Genomic DNA, 25,619 nt, shown 5'->3' with positions numbered 1-25,619 from the left:
CCGATCATGCGCCGCCGTCCACCGCCCGTGCCCGTCCCTCCGATTTACCCTCTGCCAGGCAGTCGGGCGGGCACAGCTCATATCCGCCGCAATGTGCCGACTATGATGGAGCGCGCCCGCCGCGGCATAAATCACAACTCCGGCCCAGACACATGCTCCCATCGCGCCGTGGCGCAGGAAATGAGAAATGCAACATGCTTTATGAATCACCCAGACAGCTAGTGCCGCTGGAACCGCGCCGAAAACAATAGGGCTGGTGCAATGCAGATCATTACATGTCAAAGCCGTAATGGTCTGTATTAAATGTGATTGATTGAGATGATTAGGGCACGATAAATCATATTGCAGGCTGCTTGCGGTGGGAGAAAACGCCCGCCAGGGATACTAAATTGCACAGCGGTCATTACAAATTTGCTCAACCGAAATTGATCCATTATCGAGTTTGGACATGTGAGAAAACTCATCAATCTTAAATGCGAAAATGCCGCGGATGCCTGGAAGCGCAGCAGTCCAAGCCCCCAGTTCGAGGTTCATTATAAACGAAACGGCGCAATCAAAGGCACTATGCATATCTGACGGAACGCAATGGAATGCGCCACAACCAACGACTGCCAACGCGAAACATTTACGTTGAAGACAATCACACAGTCCTCTGAATGAGGTCTTCCTCAAAATCATTCATGAAAAACTTCTCCGTGAAAAGCTTCAATGTGTTTAGTTAACCTAAGCACATTGGGACCCACCCAGTCATACTCCTCTATCACAGCTTGAGCTCAAACATCCCACCATCCCCCAGTCTTACCGATGTGTCGAAATATGCTCTGGGCGACTCTCAGCAGTGAGCGGCACTGCAGTTGGACCCGCTGCGCCTCTGCAGAGGTGACTGCGTGCATCAACGTACCAAACACATGGCTGTGGAGAACAATAGAACACGTCACCGGGAGGCACATACTGAGGGGATATACAGAAGCTGACAGTATAATGCCTGCCTGCAGCGGGGGCCTCGGGGTATGTGAGAGTGTTCTCGGACCCCGAGCACGCATCCAGCACGTTAGCACGGTCAGAGCACGCCCGAAGGCCCTGCCTGAGCACGTTTCGTGCCGGCTGTAAGTGTGTATGTACACAATGCACAGATTGTGTTCGGACAAACTCAACTAACGGGGAGGGGAGAAGAGGGCTACAGACCAGAGGCGATACACGTCAGGTGAGATAGCACGGGTGCGTGTGGCCAGATACCACGCCGGGATTCAGCGATACGGACTCTAACGGACAATAAAAGACCGCCGACTAGTCTGAAGCACCGCCGAGCACGTGTGTAGCTCTAAGGCACGAAATCATAGCACATACCTAGCGCCACAGCGAAACTAGAGAAAGACAATACGCCAAAACCACAAGCTCGGCCGTATTCCAAAGCCAACCCCTAATGCATTTAACCTGGCTCTTCGCTCACACTCCCATCCCTAACGCTCTCTCCCGAGGCCCTTAACCCGCGCCCCGCTGGGCTATTCAGCCATACGCGCCCTGCTGGGGGGGGGGGGGCAGATTCTGCCCCCCCTGTCTAACTTCCGAACCGATGGTCGTAGAAAGACGGGGAAAACGGCAATCGAAAGCTCTCAACAAGGCGGATCTTAAGAGCCCAAATTTTTTTGCTTAAGTAGGTCAGAGGTCAGGTCAAGGTCAGGTCAAGGGTACAAAATGCAAGTTTCTACAGTATCGGCCTTGCACCGTAGTTGCCGAAGAATGGACTGAGACTGATTGCCCAAAACGTGTTCTTAGACTACCAAGACAATATTCGTTGCACACAATGTCATTCAAAGGTCAAGGTCAAGGTCAGGTCAGGTCAGGTCAGGTCACCAAAAACAAAATATAGAAAAGGGCATGTGCGACACATGTTTTACGGGTCATTTTACTCATGGAATTCAATAGGCACACTCAATAAGTGATATGGACCACCTCTGAATGAATTTCAGGTCGAGGTCAGGTCAAGGTCAGGTCAAGTGAGGTCAAATTTTGAAGTTGGTTGTTAAGGCCTAAAAAGGTGTCTATCCGATGCAGTTTTTCACGGCGAATCGAATGGTGCTATTTTTGTTTCCGTACGAGGGCTAGAACTTCCAAAAAAAATCATTTTTCAAAAAATTTGTGTGTCGTGACGTCATAAAATTTTGAATAACTCCCACATTTTTGAACCGATTCTTCTCAAAATTGGTATGTAAGTGCACATAGACCACTTCTTTGACATATATTCCGGTTTTTTCGATAAACTCAAAATTTTGGATTTTATAAATATTTTCCCAAAAAAGTCAGTTTTTTGGGAAAATTTTGGCCAAAATCCAAAATTTTCAAAAAACCGAGATAGCCATTTGATAGACAAAGTAGAATCACGCATAACCTTTTTTGTTACGTCTTGATTCCTTTAAAAATGAAGAAGTTAGCGGCGTTTGAAATTTTGCCGTTTTTGAGGCGAAAATGGCGAACATGACGTCACTAAAACGTCAATTTCTCACAAATTTTCCGACGGATTTCGCTCAAATTTTCAGGGAACGTGTCAAATTGATGTATGATAAGGTACTGAAAGTTTGACGTCGCTGGCGTAACGCGTTTAGAAGTTATTGGCGAAAAACGGGAGGGGGGGCAGATTCTGCCCCCCCCCCCAGCGGGGCGCGGGTTAAGGGTCATCCTCTCTCTCCCCTGTGCCCTGCCCTTGTGCGTGCCCCCTCCCCCCTCAGCCATCCATCGACCATGGACGACTCTGCGCGCTGTGCTAATGAGGTACGGATATCGCGCGGCGCAGCCGGGGCCCGTAATCCCTCGGATGGCGGCGCACAAACTATCCTGGACGTCAGACGCGCGTACTCAGCGTACCAGGCTGCTGCCGTAAGCAGAGAGCATCAGGGAAATGAGGGGAACTTAGAGCAGAGCATGTGAGTGACGTTGGGAGCTGTGTGATCGAAGAGCATGTGAGGGAGTGCAAAAGTGACCATTGAAGCATATAGTACAGTGGAGTATTATCCGGGGGCACAACTGCAGACTATTGACTATAGACCACCCCGGAGCAGACATGGAGTTGTTCTGGGAACTCAGGGCACCCGGGGGCATACAGAAGTGATCAGAAAGCAGAAGGCACGTCGGTAGCGAAGTGCATGCCTGCCCGTCTCATAGCCATCCCGCTGGCGGCCTCTGATGGAGCACGTCCGTCCACTAGTACCGCCAGTAGAGCGAACAGGCGCCGCTCGGGGCCGGCAGGTACGGCAATAAAACGGACGGCATCTAAAACTCGGAATCAGAGAAATCGTCCCGGCCGAAGGAACCGTCTCGAATCGTTGTGAGAGCCTCTGAACATCAATAGTCTGGAATCTCCTCACACCAGACAGCAAAACAGCGGCCCGACAGCGACAGCGCAACAATTCGAACTAACCACCACCAGCCTTTTGTTTTTCTTTCTTTTCCGATCGCATTTTGTCCGACGATCGACCGGCTCCACTTACCGAAAGGCGCCGGCTGATCGCGTGCCGGCACCACCGGTGCGTGCGGGTACCAATAACGACGGCAGGGGAGCGAGGCACCGCTCTCACCGCTAATACCGGCCAATAAACGAGACACAGCGCGCGCCAGGCCTGCTGGAAGGCCCGACATCGACCCGGTTCTCGCCATCGAGCGCGCGTTTCACTCCCCGTTCCAGCAAGGAAATTAGCCTCTCAGGGGGTTCTCAAAACGACGGTGGGAATGCCGTTTAATTGTAACTGTAACGGCATGAAAGGCAGGTGGCTACACATGACGCACCCGCGCTGGGCCGCAAGGAACCCAGCGGAATTGTGGTATGGAGAAGATCATATTAGCCTGAAATGCAATCACAGGAACATTGGTTTCGCAGGCAGATCGGCAAACCGCACGATATTGGACAGCCCGAGCGGCTCTGCGCGCTGCATTGTTCGACACCCAACTCAAACAGCTCGGCCTAGATTGGACAGTTTGTGTCGCCGCCAAGTTGATGGAAGTTGGCTCCGCCTGCGATATCACAGAACTCTGTCCTATTTGTAGAGGGATGCTAGAAGCGGGCGGCTGAAATACGACCACGTCTCAGGATTTAGTTCGCTTGATTGGTACCAATAACGTGCAATTGTGTGAAGTTACCACGAAAAGCCTGGCACGCACAAAGCAAGACATTGGCTATTCGGTTTGAATTTAAAGCTAGATGAAATACGACGGATATGAAACCAACATACCCTGAGGCAAGATATTGGAACAAAAATTACTCGACGTTTTGTTTATTATAACTATTTCCAGGGATATACCTAATAAACAAAGCGTCGGGTACTTTTTGTTGAAGTGTCTTGCATATCTATAAAACAATTGTCACATTGCAACTCAATTAATAAATAAATACGCTGAGGCTTAACCCGCGCCCCACTGGGGTCTGTGTATAACACGCCCTACTGGGGGGGGGGGGAGGGCTATTCATAGCCCCCCCTCCTGAGTAGTAAAGTAATCTTGCCCCCTCCTAACTCCGAAACTACTGGGCCGATCGTCAAAATTCAAACGGCGTCTGATAGCCCCGGAAAAACTGTCGAACGAAACCTAATTTCATTGACCTCGAGGTCACCGATGACGTCACAGGTCAGGTCAAAATAAAAATTATTAGCATTTTAGCTTGTTCACATTTTGGGCTCTGGCCGCCGTCTTACAAGTCAGATCAGGCTCATTTTTGGTTTGCACACTCGTGAACAGATGCTCTAGATACCTTGAGGGTACCAAACTTGTACTTTGATTTTCAGGTCAGGGTCAGGTCATCACAGGTCACGAAAATATTATATCATGCGTCGGTCACGTGACACATGTTTTATGGTCCATTTAGGCCATAGATTTCGAATTTGATGTCGTCTGTGTCATTCGAGGTCATTTTGAGTCGAATTTAGCTTAGGTCAGGTCACTTTCAGGTCAAAAAAGGTCAAATTTTGAAGTTGAAATTTTTCAACAAAAAAGGTGTCTGTTGGATGCAGTTTGAGCTCAGGAACACGATGGTGCCATTTATATTGGTGTACGATGTCAAATACGTACTGAAAAATTGATTTGAAAAATTAATAATTGTGAATTTTTTGCAATAATGCGTATAACTTAGCCATTTTTGAAGATATTTAGCTAAAACTTGCTAGAGTTAGTCATAATTATGCGTTCTGTCACATATATTCCGTTTTTTCGAAAAGTCAATTTTTTTTTGAAAAAAAATATAAAAAAATATAAATTTTGAATATTATTATATAAAATTTTCGAAATTTTCAAAATTTTGAAAATCCGAGATAGCAGTTTGATAGCGCGGTCAATTCTGAGTCCTTTCGTGCAAAGAAATTGGATCTAGCTTAAAAACTGAGCTCTTGGGAGCGATTGCCGTGGTTCAATGTTTTGCGTCGAAATCGGACGAACATGACGTCACTCTGACGTCATTTCCGGCCGACCTATGGTAGCTACGAAGTTCAAATTTTGACACAAGGTGTCACATTGATGCAGCCGAAGGTACTGAAAGTTTGGCGTTGATCCGTCAGGCGGTTTGGCAGTTATTGCAGAAAAACGGGAGGGGGGGCTATAAATAGCCCCCCCCCCCTCCCCAGTGGGGCGCGGGTTAAACCAAAGTCAAACCAAAGTCACTGCCATCGCTGACCGACCTCAGAAACGGCTCACGGTACCTCGAAAACCCATCACCTCGGAGCGAGTCAGAACGACGAGAGAGTTCCGCGGTGAGACCAATCTGTGTATGTAGTGTGTACATAGGGATGCTTTCCACCCCAGTCCAAAAGGGGGAGGGAGCCGATATATCAGCGGCGAAGAGAAGCAGCATGTCTCTGAACAGATCGCATCCTTCTTCGTGCCAGTTGGCCCGCTGCTTTTCGGCTCAAACATAGGACACATGAGCTGTCGAAAAAAAATGACGACCCATCTGACCCAAGGCGAAGCATCAGTTACAAGCTTCAGTTGCCAGGGGCAATAGATGGACACGGGACAGACCGGGTTGCCACAAATAGGCGCTCCATTACACAATGTCCCGTCAGTGCACATTTATCTGGCAGATCTGCCGTTCGCCATGTCGGAATAACAAACAGCGATATTAGAGCTGCTGGATCCCTGGACTACATCCGGCGCCATTCCTGCCATGAAAAGACGCTACCTAGATTACAGATACAGTCATTACTTACGCCGCGGATCGATACAGATCTGTCACGGCAATTGATATAACATATCCGAGCTTTATCATATACGAACAGAATGTCTTGGCGAATGCCCATATTACATGCCGGAGAGAACGTAATATTTAAGCTGGAAGCAGGATACCCATCAACAGGTGGTCCCAGCGACAGGGTACACTGGCTGACCGGCTCCCAGTTCCAGGTCACCACCCACACCCTATCGACAGCGGGTGTCGGCCGCGCCAGAGCAGTCCGCCGTTATGGTCCCACTGAAACTTAGCCTAGAGTCTGGTGATAGCCAGAATGTTCAGCTTGGATACAGCTGTCACTGTTGTTCAACTGTACATTGCACAGAGGCAGCTCAGCCGGGAAGCTGTCGGTTCGCTAGTCTGCAGACTGGATGGACACGTCGAGTCAGGACGTGAGCGGAAAACCAGAATCAGAAAAAAATGGAGCGATGCTTGCCAAAGGCGAGACAATTGGCTCCTTAATAAAAATCATGAGTAAGCCTGACGAAGACTCCTGCCCCTGCGGCCCACCGACCGTCATCCGCCGCCGGCGCACAGCCCTGCCGTCATCCGCCGCCGGCGCACAGACCTGCCGTCATCTGCCGCCGGCGCGCGGCGCTGCCGTCATCCTCGGCCGTCATCGGGCCGCCGGCGGCGCCGCGGTCCAAACATTCGACCCGAGAACCGGCGTGTTTACCGCTACGCCCCGCAGCCGGCGGCGCCGCTCCGAGGCACAGCGCGAGTCTCGTCCGGCCACAAACAGTTCGATGGATTGATCGGCGGCGGGCTCCACCAGAAAATATGTGTAGGGTCCGATGGGAGGTCGGAAATATGATTCAAACTTGGAGACGGACCGTCGGCCACGCCGAGTTCACTTAAGTTATCGGCTGAGCTGCAAGAGGGTTGGGAAACTGAAATGCTATTTTGATGCAGAGCTGGGTGTTTCACAAGGTCTTGCAAAGTTTTACACCAAGAAGAAATTATTAAAATCATAACTAGGGCTGCAAGGCTCGCTTTAGGCTAAAATAAAACACAGCTTTCGATAAAAGAAGCTAAAATGAAGTTTTGTCCTTCATATTGAGTCCCCTCTATCACCATATTTTGAAGGTGGGCCGGGGGGGGGGGGTAATCGCACGTCGTCAACGATTTAAGAAAACGTCCATAAGTAGATTCCATCAAAACCAATGAACGGAGGCTTGTGATGCATCATCAAGAGGCTATGGCTCAGAAGATACTGCCTCTAAGATCTATTCTCCTCTTCAGCAACAGGACTTATTAGTTTATTTCATTAGCGTTATAACTTGTAAGACGTTGACTAATCTGAGCCGAATGGCCCATATTTACGCCAGAAAGCTACCACGGCCCAAACCACAATAGGTTGCATTTACGATATTGACGCAAACTTACCAGAAGTTTTACAAGGCCATTAGAGCAATCTCAGACCGCAGCGCCGCGACGGTGCGCAGCGATAGAGAAGGCCGCGGATCGCGATAGGACGCCGCATGGGTCCTTCGGTTGGCAGAGATACACGGACCAACTGTCACGACTGCGCAGCGCCGCAGGCCCGCAGACCTCCAATGTCGCGAGGGGTGCCAGTTATAACGGGAATGAGGAGCGGTGCATGGGACTGATGTGAGTTGATGTGAGTGATGTGGCGTGAGTGCTGTGATTGAATGCGCACGGACTCATAGGCGGCGGAACGGGGAGGGCACCGGGGCACCGTGCCCCCCTTTGATTTTGGCATTTTAACATTAGCCCTATGGGCGTTGCATGGAAAGAATGGGACCAAAAGTCGGTAGTGCCCCCCCCCCCCCCTAGGTGTTCCGCCGCTACGCACGGTTATGTTATATTATGAACGTTAGTGATCCGTGGTTTCAGCACTTCGCTTATTTGCATAAGGCTAAGGTAATTCAAAACTCTATATTTCTAATGCGTTTAAATGAATTACAAAGGTACCACAGTCCACAATGTTTCAGTACTTAAGCAAAATTTACTCAGAAACGTTAAACTCCGATGGCACAAACATAGCCGAAAGCGGGAATGAGCATAAGCACGCATCCACAGTCCTGCAGCAGCGCTGAAAAGGACATCAATCGTGACTGCGCCGTGCGCAAGCCAGCCTTTCTCGGTTTAATAGACATCACTGAGCTAGCGCCTGCCGCCTGACGCGAGGCGAGCTTATCCAAACTCCACAGGCTGCAGCACTACACAACTATCAGAAGATCTAACAGATCGTTTATTGGAAAAGAGCGAGTTCGGAAAAGCACGTAGTTGAATTTCTGTTCACTAGAAACACAGTGCAGTGAAGCCTGAGATTTAACCCAGATGACTGCATCACTCGAAATTGAAGCTTCAGCCAAAGGCTTCTGCTGTCGATATTAGATAAAAGATCAAAGGCCCACATTGTCGCAAAAATGCACAGGGGAAATGGCAAAATGGAATGTCCTTATAGTTTTCCTTACGGAGTACATTGCCAATTCGCTCTACCGACAACGCAGAGCAGCGAAGTTCTCTCAGTTAAAGGTTCCCTCATTTTGAAGTTTTCTCAGTTTAAAGTTGTTTCAATTCACTCCGCTCACATACACTGAACGAAGTCCGGGTTCCTCATTAGAGGCATTACAAGCTATTGAGTTAGAAATATGTGCAGCCAACAATCTAACTACATTTGAGATAAACTTGAGTGAAGTTAGTCTTCACAATCCAGCAGTGTCGGGACTTGATAAATTAATCTGAGCACAGCAACAAACCCAAACAAATCATCTGGCATAAAATAATCTTCGGAACTTGTGATATGAATGGTCACTTGCGCAATCATATCGCTGTGTGTGTTATAATTACATGCATCATCGGCCATTGCTGCCAATCAGGTACAGACTGCCCATCCGGCACCACCCCTCTCCCATCACCCAGTTCTCTATCCGTGCCAGCCCAGCTCACCCCCCGGGGTATATTAACTCGCGCCGGGCCGGTGCTCTGAGATTCCGCGCCGGGCCGCGGGGGGGGGGGTGTTTGAACACCCCCCCCCCCTTCTAACTCGGCTCCTGGGCCACGTAGCGACACGCGGTAAGCGGCAATCGAAAGAGCGTCAAAAATAAGGACGAAAACACTTCGGTCATTTTTTGGGTCAGGTCAAAGGTCAGGTCACCAGAGGTCACCAAAGGTAAAATGTTGACTATTTCAGCATTTTGGAAACTGCCCACGGCTATCTCGGGAACCGATAGAGCTACAGCGCCGCAAAAAAGCGCATTCGATAGCCCTTTTACAGACCTTTCTGAGTAATGTTCTCAGATTTGACCTCAGGTCAACGGTTTAGCCTCCAGAGGGCAAAAACTCCAAAAATAGCCGTTTTTACGAAAAACGTTTTTTCGGCAATAACTTTTTATTCACCAGTATAACGCCTTTTGTGGCGACTAACGGAGCGAGCGAGAGGGTGAGCCTTGCACGTGCGAAATTTCGAGGGGGTACCTCCAGCTGACTTGTGCACGGCACCCTACTAGCCGGTCTTTAGCGATGTGCCAAATTTGAGCACAATCGGCCCAGCCGTTCTCGAGATCTGGAAGCGGCACCCTGCACGTGCGCACGTGCAAAATGGGTCCCAACTGACTTTTGCACGGCACCCTACTAACCGGTCCCTAACCATGTACCAAATTTGAGCGCCATCGGTCCAGCCGTTCTCGAGATCTGGAGTCGACCCCTGCACGTGCGCACGTGCAGCAGCACCCCAACTCTGGCACATGAATATGTATTGCCTAGTGGGTGCCTACCTACATGCCAACTTTCAGCGCAATCGGCCAAGTAGTTACCGAGATATTGCAACAATTGCAAAAGTGACACCTCTTCGTTTTGCACGTGGCACGTGCATAAGGGGTCACCCACATGCATCGGGAATAGTCCAATACTTGGTAGAAGGAATGAAGCTACCCTACAAAAATTACCGCGTGTAAATCGGTCAAGTGGTTGCTGAGATATAAGCCTCGCAAAAGCGTGACCACGCCGGCCGGCCGGCCGGCCGCTCATACTCAGAAATTTCCGTTAATCTAAGGAAAGACTACGCTCGCTTCGCTCGCTCCGTAAAAAGAGCTATGACATTACTTTTGCCAGCATCGTGTTCCTCTCGTCGAGACGCGTCGAATGAACTCTAATTTGACCTTGAAAGGTCAACTTGAAAATTTGACCTCAGGTCAAGGTCATGACCTGACTGGAAAAGGTCATGTTGCATATCAGTCGATCCGCAACGTCGAGCCGAACACATCTAAGGCGTTTTCAGCGCTCTAGCACGCCTCTATCAGAAGTTATCATCGAAAAACTGTTAGATTCTGTTCGTGACCTGAGATGACCTCGGGGACATAACGAGGGGTCACAGTTGCCATTTTCTGGTTCAGTGTGTCTATTTTACCTACATCTCGATGTTTGAGCGTGTCTACGATGTTTGAGCGTGTCTGTAGAATAGCGTTCGTGCAAAACAGACGCTTTTCAATTTTCTCCCATTGACTTATAATGGAGAGGCCGCAAAATTGACCTGACCTTAGGTCACCGATATCAAAATTCCGGGATATACATTTTATAGATAGTGTTGCTCTAACCAATCGCTGAAGGTTTCAAGGCAATCGTTCAGTCGGTGTAGCTATGACGAGCATTCTTATTTTTTCTGAGGTGAGGTCACTTGGCGTGACCTGGTGACCTGACCTAAGGTGACCTGGGTCTGAAATTTTCACAACATGTGCGGAAAAGATGCACGAACAGGTGTGCCAAAAACGGCGGCGTTCCGCGCCGCCGTTTTTTAGATATCTGCGAAAAACCGCAAGGGGAGTGTTCAAACACCCCCCCCCCCCCCGGCCCGGCGCCGGTTAAGCTCAGCCAGCCCAGCCCTCTACCTATGTCATCAACTCACCCGAGCACGTGACGCACGAGGAGAGCGTCCTCCATGGCGAAGGGCGCCGCCCGGCCGGCCAGACAGACCAGCAGGCCCGGCTGGGTGGCGTCGCCCCAGCTGGCCGACACGACCAGAAGGCCTCCACCGGAGTCGGAGTCAGAGTCGGAGTCGACGCCGGCAGCCGCCGCCACGGCCGAGCTCAGTTCGCTGAGCCGTACTCCGGGCAGGAACAGCGGACTGGGGGAGCGCAGAGCGCCGCCCAGCAGAGGGTGGTCCGCCTGCCGGCAGAGGCGCGGTCAGGTCACGGATGGATCACAGCAGGGACGCGGTCAGGTCACGGCAGGGGCGCGGTGAGATCACGACAGGGGCGGATACAAGTCACGGCACGGGCGCAGTCAGGTCACGGATGGATCACAGTAGGGAAGCGGTGTGGTCACGGCAGGGGCGCGCGCGGTCGGATCACGACAGGGTGGGAGCAGGCCACAGTAGGAACGGGTAAGCACAGGTTACCTACCGCACGGGCGCAGTCTGGTCGCGGCAGAAGTAGGAATGAGCAGTGCGCACTACACGACACTAACTACACCTTTTTGCACTACAAATCGGCATCTGGTCATTCAATTTCGACACTTTGCATTCAATATCGACAGAGCTACCTCCATTTTGACATACCTCAACATTTCGAATTATTTCATCAATTTTAAATATCACCGGTTCATATTCGATCTGTTGCGTCAAATTTCGACAGTGGCATAGAATTTCGACAATGGTCAGCTGTAAATGAAGAACTGCATTTGACTTTGACATTTTACGATCAATTTAGACAACGGTTGTTTTGCTTTTTTTTATAGATGGGGCATTCCACGTCAAATCGAACAAAAATCGGCGGTTTTGCACCTTACCATCAGCGATTTCATTATAAATTTGTGAGCGAGTTCCTGTGGGGCCCCGGACATTACATTGATGTTTTTTGCACATTCTGACCACAGGTCTTCTAAATATAGGGCATCAAATTTTTACCAAATGTTGCATCTTTATATTTTTGAACGACCATAACTTCGGTTGTACTTGTTTGATTTGAATGAAATAAACCTTACTGTTTAGGTTATTTCTTAAGCATTTGTTTAGAACTGCACCTACTTAAATATATGACCTTGAAATTTGCTTAACTCTGTTCTTAAGCACAAATATTGAAATAGCAAAAAACACGTCACCTTCGATTTGGCTCATTTTCATATATTTTATTGCCTACCATATTCTTAACAACCTGTGAAAAAACTAGAGTGGGCCATTCATAAGTTTTGAAGAAAATTGCACATATGCAAACGTATGTTAGCACGCGCAGTGGAGGGGGAAGAGCGAATTTCGCCCACCCCTCCTGTTTTTCGCCAATATCTCATAAGATTAATGCGAAATTAATTATAGCTACCTGTCAAGAATTGAATTGGACATCTCATCGTGCAAGCAATAAGAAAATCGGTTCACAACTGTTCTAGTAATAGCGGTGTAAAGTGAACATCCTGTCGCCGCAGCGACGCGGCGACTCGGCAGCCGGCGCCGACCGCTACGCGCCGCCTGAATTGTAGACTGTGCCGGGACGGAACGGAACGGTTCCGTCTTTACATCGCGCTCCCTACCGCTGATAACGTTCGATTCGCGTCAAATTTTGTGAGAAGACTAAGAAATGTACAGGCAATCTTATGGTGAAAGAATTTTGAAAATCGGTTGGTAAACAATTGAAATATGAACGTGTAAACACAAAATTGTGATTGCTGCGTTTCCCGCATCGGCCGAGCCCGCCTCAGCCGGCGACATGATACTCTTAGCAGGCCTCTAACTGCCATATTTATATTTGGATTAACTAGAAATTCCCCATACATACGAAAAAAATGTATGTTCTTTCGTATAGTGAAGATCAAAAGACGTGAAGATATCGATGCGTGATAATGTTTTCGTTGACTTTACTTCATGATGCATTTCCACACGGCTCAAAATTCACCGCAAAATACCGTTTGCCTGAGACACTTTTACTATGGAACGTGAATGCTTGACTACGATGACTATGCATTTCCATTCTCGCAGAGTTTAGGATATCACTAATCAGCAATCATTCATTTCAGAAAGTGTACACAAGCAAGCATGTCATGATGTCTTGACTCTGTCTTTCAAGGTCACGCGCGGTTGCGTGATGTTGATGCATGAAAATGGCGCGCTTGCCGCGAAAGTTATGAATGGCCCACTCCAATTTTTTCACAGATTGTTAGGAACATTGTGACGGACATAATTTGTAAAAATTACCCAAATCGAAGGTGACGTGTTTTTTGCTATCTAAATTTTTCTGTTTTAATTCAAGGTCAAATGCATTTCAAGGTCACTTCAATTTAATTTTATAATTAAAAATCAAAGCCTTATCAATTGCCTATAAGACCCTGTTAATATCATTTTGATACCAGAAAAGGAACCAGAGTTATAGCCATTTAAAAAATTGATGTGTGGCATTTTTCGCTATATTCGATGACCTATATCTCAGCGATACGTTATCAAATTTCGAAAATATTATACGTAACTCAGTTTTGAACCATGCCCAGTCTGCCTACAAATTTTCAGAAAAATCGAAGGGGATGACGGATTTCGGTGTTTGATTTGACGTGGAATGCCCCAGATGTACTTTAAATTTATGATAAAATTGTCTTATCATGTGAAAGCTATAACGCATTTTCATGGATATGTAAGAGTGCCCCTCCCCCGCTCCTCAGCCAGTGGGCTCTGCCGCCGCTGACTTTGGGGCTGACTGGTGGCCGCTGTTGAGCTGTTGCCGTCCGCCGTCGCGCTGCTGTCGTGGTCCGGGCCGTGGGCCGCCCGCGGCGGTGCTCGTTGTCGGCCGCGGATTGGCTGCCCCTGGACGGCCCGACCCGGCGTTGGGTCGGGCGTCGCGTATGTTCTGATGCGGAGTCTCCCCCGTGCCGTCGTTTCCATCCGCAGGATATTCAAATCCTTCTCCTCCACGCCGCAACCCCTTCTCTAGGCTGGACAGGCAACTTTATCTCATGCGGGAGCTGCTCCCTTGGAGCAGCACCGCTGCTCCCGGGGTAGCACTCCCGTAGCCGGGTGCAGAGAGTACTTGGGGGCTGATCGGCCTGTCCATTCGGACGGGCTCAGCCCCGGTGACTCTCTAGGGTGCCTGTCCAGACCAATGTCTCCCCCAACTTCCTACCTCCCGGCTCTGCAATTGTCTCATTGGACCGAAAGGGCCTACCGCCTAACCCAACAAAACAAACAAACAAACGATGCGGAGTCTGATGAAGGGCGGCGGCATTCAAGTCATGCCACGTCGTCAGAACAGGTCGGTGTGCGCCGAGGGCCGGTGTAGAATCATAGAAGCATTCAGGGACCCGTTCGACATTCGACGGGCCCGCTGCAATTAAACACGCCACCGCTTACAGCCGCTCAAGACGTATAGGGACGGGCGTTTTGTCGGAGCGATCCTGCATGCGTGCAATGGGTGACCATCAGCACGGAACAACGAAGCATGATAAGGATTCAGATGGATAAGGATGCAGATGGAGTGAGAGTGAATTTACCACCCGTGCTGTAGGCAAAATTTATTTACATAAGGTTCTGAACAGCATGATTAGGAGTGACTGGGACGACCAGCATCCAGCAGGTCTTTTTTCTTTATTTTTCATAAGCTGCCTAATTAACGATTTTTAAATAAGCAATGTCTAAATCAAATGAGTGATGTCGATTTTAATTGTAAAATGACGAAATTGAATGTCTCGTGTTTAAATCCATGTCTATCGTCTAAATACGTAAGGCCTTGTCGAAATTGAATGCCCCTTGCCGAAATTATGACTGTTATCGATGTGGTGTGCCCGATGTCGAAGTAGAGCCCATATGACGAAACAAAATGCCCCTATTCGAAGCAAATGAGAGATCGCTAAAATTGAATGCAATTCGCCGAAATTGAATGAAAAGATGCCTATTTTGAGTGCAAAAAGGTGTATAATGATCGTATACAAATAGACTTGTAGTCGCCACATCGATTTACTTCAAGACATACTAGCGAAAATCGACTCCTCTATAAATCTCAACTTGTTGCCTTTTCAGGCTTTCGGGCAGCGACTGATAACGTTCCAAGCGTGGTCTCCTCGTTGCCTGGAGACGCATACCCCGCTACACCCAGCCCATTACCCATTCGTTGACGGGCCGATCTGTTGTGTGCGTCACCGTTGCTAGGCCGCAAATGTGTCCAGTTATCGGAGCTGACATTGCCGTGACGAGACTGGATCTAGGGTCGGGCCGCCCCGGGCTCTGGGCTCAACTATATTGGGTTGAGCGTGTAACGCTGATAACGCCACAGCTGTCATACCGTGTCCCCGTGGTATTCGTTTTCCTGGCACGGCCTTTAGCCTTTGATGCGCTTCTTCCTAAATTAGAACTCAGTCGGATAGGTACATAAATAATAAGCCTTGCTATCGCAGCATTAGGCGCGGTGGAGCTAGTGACAAAAACTCCAAGACCATTTTCATGTTACACTAAATCATTTTAAGCAATCATACGTCGGTGGACATTCAGTGGAGGGTATACACTATACGTAGGTATAACTCCGGCTGCTACAGTTGTGTTTAGCACAGTTAGTTTTGTTTAGCTCGTACAGCGTAACCTAACCTGAATGAGTTTATATTTTATTTCTTTACCTTTCTGTGATACCATTTTGTTTACAGGACTTTGTATCATAGCTTTATGTTTCGTCTGTTTGAATTTATGGAAAGTCACCACGAATGACGAACTATACCAACAATTTGCGCCAGCTAGCGTGCATGTAAACTTTTCGCCTCCGGCCTCGCATATGTCGGCTTCGCAACCTATCGGGACCAGTCTACAGGGATGCAACGCACAGACACTACTCGCAGGCTGTTCTTCCGAGACTCGCAGCCAATGCATGCAGCAGAGCCGCCGATCCTCACGGCCGGGAGTGTCGGGGAACGAGCGGCACACATTCGGCCCACGTCCGAGTCTCATCGAACGGGTAAACATGGGACGGATTCGCGCCGGCTGCCGGCATCCGAAAACGGGCGGCCAACGACCGCACCTCGCCCGGGATCCCCCACATAGAGGAGTGATAGTGTCGCCGAGTTGACTATAGGATTTATCAGACCTAACAGCGTGTCCGGATTCCCCTGCAGTTGAAAATTGATAAGACAGGATTCACTCAAACACAGGTATAGCATAATATCGTGACATTTTTAGAAGCACACTATGGCACTCAGACACTTCAGAATTTGAGCACACAAAAAATTAAACACGGCACGTCGGCACTTAAGATATCCCATCACCTGCAGTTATCCAGGGCGCTACCCAGCCCCTCCCCTTCCACGAGAGCTCGCCGCGAGAGTTTGCAAATTTGAGCCCGCCCATGCCCCTCGAGACGACCTCTCATATATGAGAGCGCGGGAGCACGCCAGGGTCTACACTTCTGGTGCCGGAGCTCGCTAAACTACTCGAAACGATCTGCAAGTTAGCCAGAGTTTCGACGGGCCAGATTCCCAGAGGGCTGAACGCGGGCGGTGTGGGGCGGTGCGGTAAGGGCCTGTGCTGTGATTGGCGGTTACGGACGTGAGGGACGGGCGGGGAGGAGACAGCCGTGCTGTGAGGGACAGGAGGGATGGTTAGGGACGGTGAGGCGTGGCGAGGGGTGGTGAGGTGAAGGGCGATACCGGGGAGCGTAGTGCAGTAATGGGCGGGCCGGGCGGTGAGGGTCAATTAGGGGCTGGCGAGACAGTATGCAGTGGGCGTGACGTCTGTTTGTCTGTGTCTGTGTGTGAGTGACGTCACTGACCGGCAATCGCTCCTCCAGCGGCAGCGTCGTCTGGTTGACCACCTGGCAGAACAGGTCCTCCCGGTCCCGGCAGTAGATGACGCAAAACACCGCCGACGCGCCCGTCTCCTCCCGCAGCTGGCGGACGGGAGAGGGAGCAGGTCAGGTCATTGGTCAGGGCACATGTCATGGCACTAGTCATATCACATGTTACGTTAGAGGAGAGACTTGGGAACAGGTCAGAGGAAGGATCACAAGTCGAGTCAAATCATGTCATGCTGGTCAGGTCACATACAACACAACTAGGGTCAGAGGTCACGAGTTACGACAATACAAGACAGCTCAGAACTCAAGCCAGAACAGAAAATGGCAGAGATTTTTAATCTATGACCGATCTGCGATCCCATTTTTGCGAGCATTCACTTAGATATGGCACAGTGTGAAAAGATGCCTGACCTTCGACGGGTCATGTCACAGGGACCCACCCTCTGCAGTAACAACTGACTTGCAATCTGGCCTGTGACCTAGCTGCAATACCAATTCCGAAGTTCTCCGTGTGATGCCGGAGTCAAGAATCTCCGTCTAGACCACACCTCAAAAGATGCTGCACTGGCGACGAAGTAACAGGCGCCGCCGCAACTCACTGAGCGCCTCATACCCATACATATGTGTGAGCACTTTCACACACATACGCACAATTCATCCACCGTCGGGCGGTCTGCCCTGCGCCTGGAACTGCGTCCGTACGGACGGGCCGACATATTACCTATGGTCCGGCCGACGAAGGACGGCGGACGGTGGAAGCGCCACTAACGATAATTGATCTCATTTGGGCGTGACTGGCTCCCGCCCCTAGAGTCGTTGTTATTGCACATCATCGATGCGCGCAGCTCACCCTTAGGGGAGCAGGTCACGACTCCTGGCGTCAAGTGTCCGCGACAGGGAGACAACGCGCTTTTGGTAGGTGGCAGGGAGACAGAACTTGAAATACGGAGACAAATAATCGCTGGCAGGGATACACAGTACCGTTCGTGTGGATACACCACATTGTTGGAACGGAGACACCGAGCTCGTAAGGAAAACAGCGCACTGCTGGCACGGAACGGACAGCACAGAGAAAACGTACTAGCCACGTGGCGCAATACGCTTCTATCACTCTCGCGGTTTTCGACGCAGAGTTCTCCGCTCAGTCATCGGCCTGACATAAATCAGTAGACGATGACCCGTCCAGCAGCACTCCACAAGTCCAGAGAGAGCTGTAAACTTGGTGAATTACTCCTTATTAAAGACCGTGACCGTCGTCATCACGGTTCATCAAATTCGGATGGACGGACTTTGAACGCCAGTGGAGATGGCGCTTTGCTCCAAATGCTGTCTGATTTGTGTCCGAGTCACCGAGCATGACTGTCATTTTGGCAAATCAGGACCAGCTCATGAGTTAACATTTTTTCAGAAGATTCTCGCCCAGCCTGCTCACAGCTTCTCCCAGCCTGCTGAAAGTCGGCGTTTCGCCTGAGCCATAAGCCTCTCCATCTGGCCACCTGCATATCCTACGACAACCTATCAATGCACCTTCCTTCCAGCCCATGTATTCCTCTTCGTGTCCTAATGTCTCCCCCTGACCCGTCTCTCTTGGACTGCTGACCTCAGCCGGCTGGTATCACACAGCCCACCCAGCGGCGCTCATCAAAGCTCGACCGACTATATGACAAGATGATCAGATGTGCGGCAAGAAGTGCCCACGCGGCCCAGAAGGCCGATAGCCAGTATCTGCCAGTGTAGGCGGGGCGGCGGCGCCTCGATACCGTCACCTGTGCTCCCTCCGGGCCGGAGATACCGGCCGGCTCCGAGCCGCCGCACCGCGCCACCGCCGCGCCGGCGGAAGCCAGACCGAGACAGCGGGGCTCGGCAGCGAGCGAGCACGCCGAGCTGGCGTGGATTGTAGCGCCGCTGTCACCAGTGAGATTCAAACCAGGCGACACTCTGCATACCGTATAGTGTGAACCAGACCAGAAATACTCGAGCGGCATGCTGTTTCTACTTATGAGTTATGAAAACTTTGAGAGCGTCATCTGGAGACTGAATCTTGCGATGCGCGGAAATGTATGCGACGGAATGCTACTTCACAGAATCAGCATAATCTTGTCGACGATGAAGACAAAAAGAAACTTGTTTTTTCTCGCTCATTCGCAATTCTAACAAGGAAGAAGGAATGTCGTCTAACCGTTGGGTTTATGCCACCGTCTAAACAGACGAAATTCAGCAAGGAGACAACAAGATTCCATACATTGTCTGTCGCAGGCAGCCGTAAATGACAAATACGTGCCACACTACACTGCACAGCGCCTAAGTCTGGTCCTCAGAAGCAGGGCTGCGGAGTCGATGGATTTTCGGCGACTCCGACTCCGACTCCGACTCCGGCTTTCAAAAACCAGCTCCGACTCCGACTCCGACTCCGGGCAGAATCGTCGACTCCGGCCGACTCCAACTCCCGACTCCGACTCCGCAGACCTAGCAGGGCTGCGGAGTCGACAGATTTTCGGTGACTCCGACTCCGACTCCGGCTCGGGTTTCTAAAATCAACTCCGACTCCGACTCCGACTCCGGTCACAACTGTCGACTCCGACCGACTCCGACTCCGACTCCGACTCCGCAGCCCTGCTCAGAAGTCCAACAACTCACTTATACTCGTATACGCCAGCACCAACTCAAAGCAGGTCGGGACCGGGCTAATGGAACTCACAGTCATGCCGGAGCTCACAACCGTGCTGGAGCTGAATGTAAACGCTAACGGAATTCACAGCCACACGCTGGAACTTACAGCATACATCGGCGAGCAAGATGGGTAGTCACACAGGCTATCGGCTACCATTAGGCATTCAAAATGACGTCCAAAGTGACGATGGATTCCTATACCACTATCGCCAATAGCAACTACATACAACAGCGACGGCAACAAGGGTTGGTGGCACCACGGGGGCATCTCAGCAGCAGCGAACAGCCGGTGACGACTCGCTACTCGGCCACCTACGCAAAAACGTGGACAGCGAGCAGCCACAGCGGCCAGTGTTATGACAGGGACACGTCACCCCTGTCCCCAGTTAGGACAGGGCTACGCCGGAGTGGTGAAGTTTTGCAGCAAACAGAGGCAGAATCCTGTCACACCGAGGCCGAGGAATGACGGTTGATAGACGACAGAACACACCGGAAAGCGCGCAAAGAAAACGGGGGCTGTCTGACGTGATGACAGCTCGACGAGAACAGCAGGGGTGTCAGCCATCAGCGGAGCGAAATAAAAACACGACGGAGGTGTGAACTCGAACAACAGCTGGGTGCTGACGGATGGCATCCCGCTGGCTTTTCTCCATCACACCGGTGTTGTTTTATCACGTTCACTGAATCCACGTGAGGTTTACAAAACTTGGTCAAACCTATAAATAGTAACATCAACGTTACTGGAAATTTTTACGCAAAAAAAAAAACACGCACATACGATATAATGACAATCTGCCGACCGACGGTCCGGTCAATCATTTACAATATTTACTGTCGTCAGCACTCCATGTGCCAGATTTACCTACTAGAGAGGCGTCGCCGACCTCAGAGGCACGCAGCAGCCAGCAGTGAATGACTTTTGCGGTGGAGGGGGATACACTGATACCATGTGTAATAAAATACACATAGAAACAGGACGAGTATTTCATATCCAGTCTGCACTGGCGATTGCAGGGAGACATGAAACCATGCTTGCTTTTAGGAACCAATTTGGACCAAATTAAGCCACATTCTAGATGCCAGAAAGACCTTTGCAGCAGTATTGATTTTTGGCATTAGCAATTGCTTGAAAATGCAGATGGTTACTAAAAGTCCTGATGAATCATGTCAACTCCATACTAAATTATGGAACTTATGATCCAGCAAATAGGTACCTATGCAAGTCATATGCACAATAGGCAACAAGCTCAGTGACCTACATAAATAATTGAAACCTAATGCTTCTTGAATAAAAAATACATATAGCTCCAAACAGGAGGTACCTATGTTAATGTAATCAAGAAGCACACATTCATACAGGCATAACACAACCTTCACATTATATAGTGGCATGCAAAACATGTAGTAGAAGGTACTTACAAACTGGTTGACTTTGCACTGGATCTTGATGGGGTCATGGGTGTTGATGGAGACAACCAGTTGCAGGAGCCGAGCTGGCTCTAAAGTCAGCTGTGGAGCCATCACAGTGGGCACTATTCAGTATTAAGTCCACTGGCTCGTAAGTCACCCAGGCATACCTGCAAGCGCAGAATCATTAATTAAGCAATGTAGTGACCAAAAGCAGACAATGTAAAAAATACAAATAATATGCTGGTCTTTAAACTTTGCTGGTTGAAAAGATGTAAAGTAAAGGCAAGGCAGATCAACCTCTTGAAATAGTATTACCTTTCACTGTTTTGTTCAAAAGTACAGGGCCTATATACCTACGAGGGCAAGGGGATTCAGAAATCATATCAGGACTAGATAATGGAATATAAAAACAGGGAGTACTGACACAACATGGGTATATCCCACGACACTGACATATAATTGTTAGACAATGAAAATGACAAATGACAATAACAATATGTTGCGCCGCGGTAACTTGCATACAATGATTGAAGTGCAAAACACATAGGTACGTCAATATTCCTACCTGTCCAACAATTCTCCCTCATATTGAAAGCAGCAACACTTCGCGCAAGTTTCTATCCAAAATCAAAATAGAACCCACAGCCACAACATCCACAACACGAAACACACGCCACCTGCACGCAAGGCCGTATAAGTTAGGTAAGATCGTCCGGGCTCGCTAATGTTACAAATCTGCAGCACTACGGTGACGTCACCGGCGCATACGCTCCCTGGCTCCATCCGGACCTTGATTCGGCGGCTGGAATCGCTACTAATCGAAAAATTACTTGTGCAATAGCGCTTTTAAATGACTTTAAAAAGGGGGAAAATATGATTGCAAAATAATCATGAGAATCCCTTGTCCTGACTGGGATTGTATGACCCCGCCACCTAGCGGACAACGTTGTAATTAGGGTTGAGTTGGCGATCGCCAGGTGGCTTGTCAGTAAGCTGTCAGCCGCAGACAGGAGAGGGGCCGTCAGGCGCTTAATATTATGTAAACGCCAGATCATGCTCAGGAAAATGCGACACGCTTCAGAACGGTCATTTATCTCGAAAAAGATGCGGTGCCCTGTGGTGATATGGCCCACATGACTCGGGACCCGTAGGCCGTACCTACACGGCCTACGGGTCCCCGAGTCGTCAGGGGCCTTATAAGGGCCCTGTGGTCACCGGCAGGTCCCAAGGCCCCTACGGACGCGATACATACTTCGAAAATCGCTAGACAAAGGACTCGGGGGCGCAGCCAAGGGGGGAGGGGCACACTGGGCTTTAGCCCCTCCCAAATCTAGCAGGCGCCCTCTGGAAATACACCATCCAGGGCGCCCTGGATGGCGCCTTCCACGATCATTCTGTGCGCCGATGGCGCCTTTTCAGTGTCCAGCACTCTAGTCGTCCTCGACGGTAAGCCATTGCGGCGTCATCATGCGGTGCTGGCGCCCAGATTTACAATTTTATATCTCTTTGTGGGTGAAGATACACCCACAATCCTGAAATGCCGGATATCCACTCCCAATATCCTGACCATCTAGCGCCCTCGGCTCACCTTCAGCGCCCTTCTGTCTGCTCGGCGCCCTTCTGATCTGTCGGCGCCCTTCTCGCCCTTCAGCGCTCTTCTGGCCTGTCGGCACCCTCTTCACATTCGGCGCCCTCCGGGCAGACCAGTTAGCGCCCTCATGGACATTATCACACAGCATCCTCCTGATCTGTCTCGCCCTCCACACTTGTCAGCGCCCTCCTGACCTGGCAGCGCCCTCCTGACCTGGCAGCGCCTATCGTATTATAGCGCCCTCCTCACCGTACAGTGCCCTACTGACCTGTCGCCATCCTCCTCACTGCATAGCGGCCTCCTAGCCATACAAAGCCCTCCATACCGGCGCCCTCTACGTTCAGCGCCCTCCTGACAAGTCGGTGCCCTTTTCACCGTAGACGGCCCTCCTGATCTGTCGGCGCCCTCCTGACCGTACATCGCCTTCCTCACCTTGTCCGTGCCCTCCTCTTTATACAGTGTCCTCCTGACCTGTCAGCGCCCTCTTCACTCGTATTGTGCCCTTTTCATCGTACAGCATCCTCCTCACCATGGGCGCCCTCCTGACCTGTTGGCGCTCTCCCCACCATACAGCGCCCTGCTGCCTTGTCGGCGCCCTCTTCACGGACAGCGTTCTCCAGATCTGTCGCAGCCCTTATCACCGTACAGCGCCCTCCTGACCTGTCGGCGCCCTCCTCACAACACATCGCCGTTCTGACCGGTTAGCGTTCTCCTCACCATGCGGACAATGCAACACTTTGCAATTAGGAAAGCGTGAAGTAGCCTATGCTTAACCCTCGCCGGCACAGGCCATTTTGCGTCATTCGACGGCACAAGGGGGGGGGGGGATTGGTACGACCCCCCCCCTCGCGATTGGCCCCTGATTGAGCTAGAGCTTCGCGGAAAAAAACGAGCGTGTTGCCCGTCACGAGAGGAAGCCGATGATATCCAATTTTAAGATCCTAGGTCATCGGGTGACCTTCCAGGTCAGGTCAATGACCCGAAAATCGGGAAATTCGGGACCTGTTAGAAAGTCGTAAAGTGTGGCTGCTATGGAGTTCTCCGGGGTGCTGATCGCGAATATCGTGTTAGTTTTGATCAGAGATGATGTCTTTAAGCATTCAGACCAGGTCGGGTCAGGTCAGGTCAGGTCAACCATAGGGGTCGTGACGGGTATTCGTAATACGTGTCAACCGCCTCTGACAGCTTCGTAACATGTTACGAAGGCACCAAAACTACTTCGTAAATGTTCAACTGGTTGCTAGCTTCGAAATCAGCTCCAAAAACTAGCCTAGAAACATGTACAACTCGAAAAAGTGAACCGAGGTTACCAAAGGCCAATGACCTGACCTGACCTTCAGGTGACCTTGACATCCACCCTAATGCATGGGAGCAACAACAAATCACATGTTTGAACGTTTGAAACCACGAAAAGCTTGCAAACGCGCGCCTAATGCGAGCCGACATACGCCGAATCGCGATTCCGGCCAAACATGGTCTCGGAAGTAGGTCACAGGTCAAAGGTCGTTTGGGTCAGGGTCATGAAATTTTCAGGGTAGGTGTACAATTGATCAATGCGAGGGTACTGAAAGTTTCGTCGCGATCGGCCGCTTTTTACGCGAGTTATTCGCGAAAAACCTTAGGGGGGTTGCATCACCTGTGCACCCCCTGTGCCGGCGAGGGTTAAAGTGATTTAAGCGCAAATTAGTAATGAAGCAATTTCCGGAAAATAAAAGGATGACAACGTTTCCAGCGTTTCCGGAACGTTTCCGGAAAGGAACTTGTTTACAACCGTGACCCTCAAAATCGTATTCAAAGCCAAACTTGCGGGGAAGGCCAGCTGACAAGTGTACGCACCGGTGACGTCACGGGTAATGTTAAACAGTCGGGCGCCCGGCACATAGGAAAGCTCGGGATGACAGCCCCCTGCCTGCACCTGCACGCACCACGATCTCGCCGCTCACAGCATGCAAGTGCACATGTAAACAAAAGTCACAACATGAAACAGATGCGCAGCTTTCGGCTCCCTACCATCAGCTGCCATATGAAAGATTTTAGCTACCATATTTGGTTGCGAAATTCATCCATAGCCAAACATTGTTCGCAACCTTGGGACACCAAACCCCGCTGCCCAGTGGTATGCACAAAACCTGTCGACAAATATATCGCTCCTAATGCGATAAAAAGCTTATGTCAGCTTCCAATGCTGGCAGTTTCAGTCGGTCAGCAGTCAGCACTCAGCAGTCACCTGCTGGCTGCTACAGAAGTGGCCATGAATTACGTCTCATCGGAGGGTCGCCACGGTCACGTGCGGGGCGGTCAATGGGCCGGCTCCATGACCATCCAGTGGGGGCCGTTCTGCTCCAAATAACGCGATTATAGGCAATAGCGGGCGCCGGCCCGGCGGCCCGTAATTGAACGGAGGCACGTTGGGGCGAGGCGCCTGGCGCGAGGTAAGGCCGCCAAGTCCGGGCAGGCTATGAGCTATCGATCTCACAGCATCATCAATCTGTCTCGCGGCTCCATCAATCGTTATCACAGCTCGAACCATAGTGGTCCCGCGTATTTCATCACATTTCCGGCCGCCAGTGACCGAACAGGCAGAGCAGACAGCTGGGATCAGACGTATTGGTTTCCGCTCGGAGACCAGCCGCGGTCCAAGCTCACTCTGCTGATTGCTGGCCGGCATCGGACCATTGACCTGTCACTGACCACAAGCGAACGGCGAATCAATGATAAATTGCCAGTCGGTATGGCTTGTTCGCTTAACCAATGACCAACTAAATCCCTATCAATAACCGAATGATGGCTAAAAAAATGGCTCACCGCCCACGTCTCAATGACCTCTGAGCAGTGGCCACTACAGCAAACTGAACGGTGAACAGAAGCGGCGGAACACCTTCAATTGTAAGGGGGGGCACTGCCGACTTTTGGAACCATTCTTTCCATGCAAAGCCCATGTAGGGCTAATGTTAAAATGTCAAAATCAAAGGGGGGCACGGTGTCCCGGTGCCCGTCCCGTTTCGCCGCCTATGACGGTGAACGAAAATCT

General features: G+C 50.4%; 1 protein-coding gene across 7 annotated transcripts in view; it reads right to left on the bottom strand.

Moving 5' to 3' along the window:
• Positions 1 to 25,619, bottom strand: part of LOC122366751 (cGMP-dependent 3',5'-cyclic phosphodiesterase-like) — a 68,841-nt gene that overhangs the window by 37,095 nt on the left and 6,127 nt on the right. For 2 of the 7 annotated variants that reach the window (XM_043339298.1, XM_043339302.1), the window contains exons 1-6: positions 24,504 to 24,544; positions 21,563 to 21,674; positions 21,007 to 21,164; positions 16,894 to 17,010; positions 11,076 to 11,335; positions 803 to 912 (exon numbers count right to left, since the gene is read on the bottom strand). In XM_043339298.1, the coding sequence (XP_043195233.1) occupies positions 803 to 912; positions 11,076 to 11,335; positions 16,894 to 17,010; positions 21,007 to 21,108 (589 nt within the window). In that variant the 5' untranslated portion in view covers positions 21,109 to 21,164; positions 21,563 to 21,674; positions 24,504 to 24,544. Of the gene's footprint in view, positions 1 to 802; positions 913 to 11,075; positions 11,336 to 16,893; positions 17,011 to 21,006; positions 21,165 to 21,562; positions 21,694 to 24,503; positions 24,545 to 25,619 lie in introns of those variants that run through there. The other 5 variants (XM_043339297.1, XM_043339301.1, XM_043339299.1 and 2 more) reach the window with 3 other exon arrangements.

Source organism: Amphibalanus amphitrite, unplaced genomic scaffold (genome assembly GCF_019059575.1).
Source record: "Amphibalanus amphitrite isolate SeventyFive unplaced genomic scaffold, NRLGWU_Aamphi_draft 000828F_arrow, whole genome shotgun sequence".
Classification (NCBI taxonomy): Eukaryota; Metazoa; Arthropoda; class Thecostraca; order Balanomorpha; family Balanidae; genus Amphibalanus; species Amphibalanus amphitrite.
Note: the sequence above shows the minus strand (reverse complement) of the source record. Positions and strands in the feature narration are given on the sequence as shown.